At 58.7% G+C, this 8,927-nt stretch overlaps 2 protein-coding genes across 2 annotated transcripts in view; both read right to left on the bottom strand.

Annotated features, from left to right (window-relative positions):
• MRPL12 (mitochondrial ribosomal protein L12) overlaps positions 1-105 on the bottom strand; it is a 4,085-nt gene extending 3,980 nt beyond the window's left edge. Inside the window, exon 1 of the mRNA XM_029960128.1 lies at positions 85-105. Within this exon, the coding sequence (XP_029815988.1) occupies positions 85-105 (21 nt within the window). The remainder of the gene's footprint in view (positions 1-84) is intronic.
• HGS (hepatocyte growth factor-regulated tyrosine kinase substrate) lies at positions 65-8,715 on the bottom strand. Its single transcript, XM_029960042.1, has 20 exons — positions 8,630-8,715; positions 8,174-8,249; positions 7,651-7,743; positions 5,673-5,796; positions 4,741-4,793; positions 4,216-4,284; positions 3,881-4,005; positions 3,569-3,647; positions 3,383-3,481; positions 3,080-3,175; positions 2,712-2,750; positions 2,485-2,628; positions 2,136-2,349; positions 1,788-1,960; positions 1,508-1,648; positions 1,252-1,429; positions 1,042-1,175; positions 679-795; positions 419-514; positions 65-311 (listed from the first exon to the last, which is right to left on the bottom strand). The coding sequence occupies exons 1-20, from the start codon at positions 8,650-8,652 to the stop codon at positions 207-209; spliced, it is 2,178 nt and encodes a 725-aa protein (XP_029815902.1). The 5' UTR covers positions 8,653-8,715; the 3' UTR covers positions 65-206.
• Between the last annotated feature and the right edge of the window lie 212 nt (positions 8,716-8,927).

Genomic DNA, 8,927 nt, shown 5'->3' with positions numbered 1-8,927 from the left:
GGTGGGTGGGTGAGCCGGGGGCAGCAGCCCCGGGCAGTCGGGGGCAGGGGGCTGTGCCCCTGCTGCTTGGTCCCCAGAGCCTGCGGCACCACTGCCCCCGGACATGGGGCCAGGGGACAGGAGGAGCAGTCGAAGTACAGAGTGATTCTGGATGAAGAGTAGTGTTACACAGGACCCCCAAGGTCCCCCATGCCCTGTGGCCTTGATCAGTCAAATGAGATGAGCTGGGCCTCTCCGCTGCCCGGGGGCTGCTGCCCGGGGGCTGGCGCCGGTGGAGGCTGCTGCTGGGGGGGCCCCCCGGCTGGGGCCACCTGGAACAGACAAAGTGGTTTCATTAGCATGTGGCTTCATCAGCACACATGCCCCACTGGGTTCTGACCCCCATGGGGCCCTCACCCCCTGGGCTGGTGGCACTTACCTGTTGGTAGAGGGGCTGTTGCCCAGGCATGTAGGACTGCTGGGCTGGAAGGCTGCTCAGAGCTGCATCCTGGCCTGGGAGGGCAGACATGAGACCCTGTGGGAGAGAGGGGAGGGGTGTCAGAGGGGCCAAGGGACATGCAGCACCCGGGGGGCAGGGGTGACAGACCCCAGCCTCTGCCAGGCCTCCTCCAGGACGACTCCATAGGCTGGAGCCTACCCACACCTCATCCCCCCCATGCCCAAGCGGGGAACACTCACCTGCATGCCGTAGGGCTGGTAGCCCATGGAGACGGACTGGCTGCCCATGTAGCCCATGGCACCCGACTGGGGGGCCTGGGAGATGGCCGGGATGCTCTGCGACTGCGAGGCCGCGCTCTGTGGGGAGAGCCTGGTCAGAGGCGGCGCAGGCAGCGATGGCTCACAGCTCCAGCCAAGACCCCAGAGCCTGGAACTGGCTCCGACCCCAGCCCACTCCCGCAGTGAGAGCAGCAGATCTGGAGGTCTGGGACCAACCAGCCCATCCTTCCTCCTGCTCAGAGATCCCGTTGATGAGGTGGGGTACATTGCCCCAGGCCCCCAGCCCTCACCTCAGCAGGCCACAGGCTGTGCTGCCTCACTTGCCTGGTAGCCCTGCGTGGGCGTGGGCTGGTAGGATGAGTATGCTGGGGTGGTGGTGGGCACTGCTGTCCCCTGCTGAGCCCCCTGCCCGCTGCCGGCCCCCGGCTGGTACATGTAGGCATTCACCATGCTGGGATCTGGGCAGAGAGGGCAGAGGTTAGAGCAACCACCTTGGCTCACCCCCACCCCTGTGGGATGAGCTGCCCAACGTACCAGTCCCGGTGACGGGCATGGCGGCGTATGGCCCTGTGCCTCCCTGTGCAGCCTGGTTCATGTACACGCTGTGCATAGGAGAGCCTTCCACAGAGCCAGCTGGGCTGAAGGTGCCAGGGAAGCTGGTGGGCCCAGAGGGCTGGTATATCACCCCGCTGGCTGCTGGCATGGCCTGGAGCTGGTGGGAGAAGGAAAGCCAGCCTTAGGCTGCAGGCCCTGGGACCTGGCAGGAGGGTTCCTGGCCCAGCAGCTGTACCTGGGCATAGGGCAATGAGAAGGCTGGCATCTGGGCTCTCATCTGGATGGTCTGCTTCTGCTGCTCCAGGCGCAGCTGCCTCTCCTTTTCCTGCTCCTGCAGTCGCTGGATGGCCAACTGACGCTGCATCTCCAGGTACTCCTGCGGACACGGGACCGCGACGGCTCGGAGCCAGGACACTACAGACCCCCTCCCACTAGGACAGCTGTCCCTGTCAGCCCTGGGCTGATCCATGGCACAGGCAGGCCTGAAATATCCTGGACACGCTTCTCTGCCTTACCTGCTTCTTCTGCCTCATGATCTCCAGCTTCTGGGCCAGCTGAATCTGGCGCTGCCGCTCTGCCTCCTCTGCTGCGCGGCGCAGCTTCTCCTGGTGCTCCTCCCGCAGTGCGTTCAGAGCCCCACGCGCATCCCGGATCTGGGCCAGTTTGTCCTGCAGGCCTTCGTAGTACACTGGGGAGGGAAGGGACAGGCTCAGGGACATGGGGACAGAGCATCAGACCACCCCTGCACTCCTCACTAGTCTCTGGAGAGGCTGTGTCACAGGAATGCAAACGCTGGCACTGGGGAAGCCCCGGCAGCTGCCCGCCCACGCCCAGGGCCAGCAGCTCCCCCAGCTCCCACGCACGCCTGCGCTCGTCCAGCTGGTTGAGCAGCTCCAGCAGCTGCGGGTGCATGTTGTTGATGGACTGGAAAAGGGACAACACGGCGGAGTCATTGGTGATGCTGCGGCCTCGCATGTGGTTGCTCTTCATGCGGTTGACGAACGTGGTGACTGCGTTCTGCAGCGCCTTCAGGAACTGCTCGTGGTTCTCCTCAGACTCGCCATTCTGGTACTGCTGCTGGAAGGAAGGACGAGGCAGCCGATAGCCGTGACCCCCTGGTGCCAAGAGCTGGCAGCCAGCCTGCAGAGCCAAGGAGTCCGGTGCTTCTTGCCCCTTGGCAGGTGCCAGACCCAGGTCCGGGCCCTCTCTTACCTCAACCACCCCGAGTGGGGCGGGGTGGGCTTCCCCAGGCTGCGCAGTCGGCTCTGTCAGGGACAGGGGTGCTGACGGCGTGGGGCTCTTGCGAACCTCCTCTTGTTTCTTCTCCCAGTAGTTGCGGTTCAGGTACCGAGCCAGCTGCCAGGAAGAGAAGGAAGATGAGCGTTGCTGCCTCGTGGAAGCAAGCCTGTGCCACAGACTAACAGGGCTGAGATCCTTACCTCTGGGTCAATGTCCTCAGCCAAGGGAGCAGAGGAATTCTGGGAAGAGACAAACAGAGAAAATCAGTTCAGAGAAACCAGAGACCCCCCAGGTCCCACACAGATGTCTGGATCGGACCTGGCCATGTACAACCACCAGTGCTGAGCACCAGCAAGAGCCTCAAAGGGGACACACGCTACAGCTCCGGGAAGCAGCAGAGGCACCTAAATGCCACCTAGGAACAGACCTTCTTGCTCAAAACACAGTGAAGGAGCAAGGGGTTGAATGGGGCAACTATTTTCCCTCAGAACAGGATTAAACTGGACACAAGCAGGGCAGACTCGGGCTCGGGAAGTGGCCTTCACGCCCAGGGCTCCCATGGACGTACCACGGGCGGGGAGTAGAGTGTGCTGACCGGGGGAGCCGATGACGTGACAGGGGTGGGCTCAGCCTTAGGGTACATGGAGTAGGTTGTTTTCTGCCTCTGCAAAAGAGAAAATTGCCAACTCAGGGACTGTCCAGACTCCTCCAAACCAACTGCAACACGGCCCATGCCTGGCTCTGCTTTCACCCTCTCATTCCACAGGCCCTGCACCTTGCTCACGCCAGGACATGCCCAGAGATCTGTTATGGCCCAGTACACCTGGGCTGAAGAGCAATGACCCCTCCCAGATCCCAGCAGTGCACAAACCATTCTCTCCTTCTCCTCAGCCTCTGACTGAGACAAGGCAATAGCCAGCTGGAGCTCCTCTTCCTCTTGCAGAGCTGTCTCGTCGCGCTTTGGAGGCAGCTTGAAGTGAAAAGATGAGGAGGTGGTCGGTAATGGGGTCAACAAACAGGTCAGGATCACCAGATCACCTACGGGGCAGCCACTCACCTGGGACTGCTGAGAGAGAGGGCTGGTCAGGTACTCGGGGGGCAGTTCGGAGGTGGCAGCAGCTTTGCCCTCAGCCTTCCTGCAGTGAGAGGTGACAGTGGACTGAACGCTCCCTCCTCTGCAGCAGAGCCCCAGCTCTGCACAATGTTTCAGCAGCAAACCCTGCTCCTGGGAAGGAAGGGGGCCAGCCCAGCCTGCACAGCCTGGGAAGCACCCTTGCCCTGCTCTGCAGGGAACTGGCTCCACATCATGCTTCCCCCCTCACAGTCCCAGCTCTCGCAAGCAAAGAAACCCACCACGAAGGGTACTGACTTGTTGAGATGCTCATAGCAGGGCTCACAGACTCTCACTTCCTTCTCAATCCCGAACTTGGGGATGGTGGAATACTTGGAGGAGCATTTCCCACAGAAGATCTGCCCGCAGGCCCGGCAGTGGTGCTGTGAAGGATGGGAGACATCAGTGTAGCAGCAAGACACTCCTTCTCCATTAGACAACACACTCAGATACTCCCAGCATTTCCCTGCCAGTGGCCAGGGAACACGGTCTGTCCCCAGCACATTTCCACGCAGAGAGTCCTGCAGGGAGCTCTGCCAGTCCCAAGGGCTGTGCAGGGCCAAGAAACCCAAAGGGGCAGGAGCAGCACCCACCTTCCGCGTCACAACACCAAACTGCACTCGGCACCTGTGACACTCCTCAGCGTCTACCCAGTCTGGAGCCTGTCAGGGTCAACAGAAATCATGTAAGGAGGGAGTAGAGCCTCAAAGACAGTGTCTGCACTGGGCCTTTCAGGAGCTCCAATGTCTAACAGGGCTCTCGTGCATGGGGGAGAATGGAGGCACTTGCAGCTCAACAGGAAATATTAATCCCCACAAGTTATCCCCTCTTGTGTTCCTTAGAGACTGTGACACTTTCACACTTAGCACAAAGCTCTCTAGGAACATGTCTGCATAGTGATCACTTCAGCAATGCCTTGCCATGTTCAGCCTGCCAAGATGATGCAAGGCCACCAAGAAAGGGGAATGATGGGACTGACTCCCTGTCCCCGTCAGTTCTCCCAGCAAGGTCTCCAGTCTGCATGAAAGGGAGGAATGCAAGACCTGCAGGTTTCGCAGGGAGAGGATGGGAGGGCAGGTCTGTCCTGCAGTGCCAGCTCCCCCCACCACACAGCTCACCCTCTCAGCAGCGAACATGGCATCGCTCTCCTTGAACTCCGGGAAGACATGACCTGCAGGAGAAACAGAGTCCCATTGTGAAAGGAATCCTCTGGCACAGGGGGGCCTTGGTGCCTGCAGTCTCATGCGGTAGGTGCCAGGACAAACACCAGATCCAGCTCAGCACCACCTCCTGCCCTGACTGGTATCTTGTTCTGACACACCAGCATCAGCCTCCCCTCAGCCTCACTCTCAAGACAATCCCTGATGGTTTCCATTATGCACTTATAAGGGACATAAGGAACCTCTGGATAAGGCTTCTTATTTCTCAAGACCTTGAACTGAGCATGGGGGGATAAAAAGCCCACTGGGTGGGCAGGTAGGGCTGTGTGACTCTGGCCTTGAATGGCCAGAGTGTGTCAACACCAGCTTGGGGGGACTGGCCCTCCAGGCTCTGCCACTGCCCACAGAGGTTCTGGTGCACAGGAGGCAGAGGCAGCAGCATGTGCCTGCCCTTGAAGGGATAGGAGGAAAAGCGTCACACCAATACTCTGTCAGAAAGGGGGAGCATGGACCCATCCTGGGAGCAGGAATGAAAGCCTGGGAGGAAGGAACTGCCTCAAAGCAAATCCCACCCCAGAGGACACACTGACTTGCTGTCAGTCTCCCCAAGAACATTTGCACCTCCTGCTGTTCAGGTCTTCTCGCCAGCCCTGAACTTCTGGTTGGGCTGGAGGCCCAGAGCAAGGCACCCCCGATCCTGGGACCACAGGGCTGTCCCATCTCTGCAGTGGGATTCAGTCACTGCAAGGGGTTTGTTGGGTATCAGGCACCAAGAAAAAGCTCAGTGCTGCAAGTCCAGATTTTGCTCACATCAGGCAGGTCCTGCCAAGGCTCCTGCAGAGCAGAGCTGCTTGGCCAGGTGTCCCCCAACCTGTGCCCACGGTCCTCACCTTCAACCTTCATTATCTGATAGGTGTCCTGCACCACCTTGTACTTGGGCTCATTGCGGAAGGCGTGAGCCCAGGCCTGGATGAGGTACAGGATCTTACTGCGGACACTTGTCTCCACTTGCCTCTGCACAGGAAGGGAGGAGAAAACATCTGAGAAAAAGCGCCTGAAACCCAAAGGATGGTGTGAACCCCCATAAAGAGAAGCCAGAAATACCAGTCAGGAAAGAGAGAGTTTAGAGTACTCATGAGAAACAAGAGCTGTCAGAAACCCACAGTGAGGACGATGCACAACACAAATGACAGACCCCTTCGGCTGCCCCACTGCCCCCCTCGGCAGGAACAACAGAGCAGCACAGACCAACTGAACGGGTCTGTGGCCTTGATACTTTGAGCAAACGCCCAGGGCCAGGCACAGGGGCTCCGGGACCCACAGCAGCCCAGCCCACCCAGCAGCTCCCCTCAAGAGAGCTGCTCATCCCACACTTGGAACACGGCGGGACCTTCAACTGCCCAGAACAGCACGGCCTGCCTCGCCCGGGCACTGACGGTGCTGGGGGTGCCTGGAGGTGTCAGCACCTCCGGCCCAGGAATACTCAAAGCCATCTCAGAATGTGACACAGTGAGGACAGCTGGGGCGCCTGCCCTTTGGAGGCAGGGGCAACTGTATCACACTTTCAGGAGCTGGAGAAAACTTGGCAAGCCTATTCTGAGCTCAGCCAGCCTTGGAGATGCCCTGTCCTCAGCTGCCCAAGTCATTGCATCCACATGACCAGCTGCTCCAGAAATGCCCCAGGAAGCACAGGAGCACTGTCAAGCTCCAATTTCAGCCAAGAGCTCAGTCCACACAGTGTGACTTACTGACAATTCCTGGAGGTCCAACTACTGGAAGATTTGCAAGATCCTGCATTCCACACATGTCACAGCCCCGAACTTCATCAGAACTTGAATTGTTTTACCAGCATTGGGCATTCACGAGCACCAAAGTTCCAAGTGTGGGAGGAAAATGGGGCAGTTGTGAAACTCCTGAGGCAGGCAAGGACTGAGAGAACCACAAAATCCCTGGATCTGATCTGATCTCCTCAGCCCTTGGAGAGGCTGTGCTACCACACCTGGCTGTCCCACTGAAGTAGTGTTCCCTCCTGGGAGGAGATCCTGCATGGAGACTGAGTCAGCCCTAACAGGAAGGTGACAGGAGAGACACCCTGCTCAGTGTGTGAGGTGACAGGGCTCACGCAGCTCATCCTGCAAGGATCTGGGTCATCTGGCTGTTTATTTCTGGTGGAAGACAGGAGCTGTTAGGAAGGAACAGCACGATGCTAACAAGCTCTTGTCTGGGCATTGCTGTTCTGGGAGCGGGAGACAGGAGTTCTCATTTCCACTCCACTCATGGAATTCTCCAGACCAAGGACACACAGAGCTCCTGCAGGCATCAGACTGGTGGTAGCCTGTGACAAATCTTGTCAGTGCCAGCAACCAGGGTCACATCCTGCAGAACTCCTGAACTATTCTACAGGCTGGTGAAATGGCCACAACACAGAGGAAGCTCCTGTTGGTTTTTCCTTTACTGCTTTACCTGCCTGTGTGTCTCACACTGTTCTATGGGAGGGAATTCACCTCACCACTCCCCAGGTCCTCAATGCAGGTGCCAGGCCATCACCTGGTTTCCTTAGCTGTCCCAAGCCAAGTGTTGCATCCAGGAACATTTATCATGGAATGGTCCAGGCCTCTACAGCACATTCCTGCCCGTTCACAGCACAGCCAAACCTCTGCTTCCACCACATCTCCTCTTCCCAGAGATCCTCCTTCGCTCCCTACACTCACCCCTTCACACCACATGATAGTTTGCTCTTTTCTGGAGTGCACTCCCAGTTTCCCTTCTGTTCCTCACCCAAAAGGAATGCAGGAGAGGACACACACATTTCCTCCTGCTGCTGGTGCTTTTCCAGAAAAAAAATGATAGAAAAACAAATCAATTTACCTTGAGTATTTCCTTCAGCTCCTCCATGGTCTGTTTATTGGCCACCTCGTCATGAACTGTTTGGCCACAGTTTTTAACCACTGACTCCATGACCTGCAAGGGCCGAGAACAACATCAGCCCACGGTTTCCTGCCTCCTCTGCAACCCATGGTGTTGCCAGTGCACTGTACAGGCTGAACACAGGGCACTATTTAAGCAATGAGGCACACTGGGGCTGTGTCAATCCATATCTCATGCTGGGAACCAGCTGCTCTTCAGCTCCACAGGGGCCTGGGGGGCCTTTGTTCTCTGGAGACTGACCCCAGGGACAGTGGCCCAAGTCCCAGCTTTGCCTGTTCCAAAGCCAAGACAGACCTAAAGCATGAAGGCCCCGGCCTGATCATCCCAAAACCTCTGTGCCAGAGCCAGGAGGAGGCTGGCTCCATGCTGTGCCCCAGGCAGGGAAGCTGTGCAGCCTGAAGGCAGGATGGTGAGAGGGGACATTCCCCAGGTCCCCGCGGTGCTCCCGGTCCGGTGCTGTTACCTCCAGCGCATACAGGGCCACGTGGGGATTCTTGTCATTCACTTTCTTCTTGATGGCGTTGACAGCGTATTTCGCTCTGGGTACAAAAGAGAGGACACATCCTCAGGGGATCAAGGATCTTAGGGGAGATCCCACCTGCTGCTGCCAACCCGCCAACCCCCCCTCTGACACGAGGGCACAGTTAGCTCAGGGGTACACAATTCCTTGGAGGAAACTGGGAAGGAATAAGCACATTCAAGCTTGAGTTTCCCTGAGGATTTCAGGCCAGGGGTAACCTGTAACCCCTGAGGTCAGGGAAGAATGTCAGCACATTGAGGTGTGCTGTACTGCCCTTCCAAAGCTCCTGTGGAAGGGGACAGACACGTGTGCTCCCACGGGCTGGCAGGTCCAAGACCCCCGAAGGGTCAGACAGGAGAGCTGTGCCCACAGCGCGTCCGAAAGCCCAGGAGCACTCACTGGGTGTCTCCCTGCCGGATCATGTCGCAGATCTGCAGGATGGATTCCCAGTCCGTCTCCAGCAGGAGCTGGCTCGTGGCCTTATCTGTAAGGAATAAACCCACCGGGATGCCGTGAGCGGCCGCTCCCCGCGGCTCCGCTCCGCCACCGACGTGTCGCGGGAGCGCCCCGGGCGCGGCGCTGTCCCGAGGCTCAGGAACAAACCTCCGATGTCTCCCGGAAGGCACCACCCCTCTCTCCCCTTTAAGACATCCCGGGGCCCTCGGTAACCTCGGCCCCACCGCTCCCGCTCCTCCCG

The sequence above is a fragment of the Manacus vitellinus genome, unplaced genomic scaffold (genome assembly GCF_001715985.3).
Source record: "Manacus vitellinus isolate BGI_N305 unplaced genomic scaffold, ASM171598v3 scaffold_24_pilon, whole genome shotgun sequence".
Classification (NCBI taxonomy): domain Eukaryota; kingdom Metazoa; phylum Chordata; class Aves; order Passeriformes; family Pipridae; genus Manacus; species Manacus vitellinus.
The sequence above is the reverse complement of the archived record's forward strand: the minus strand, read 5'-3'. Positions and strand labels throughout refer to the sequence as shown.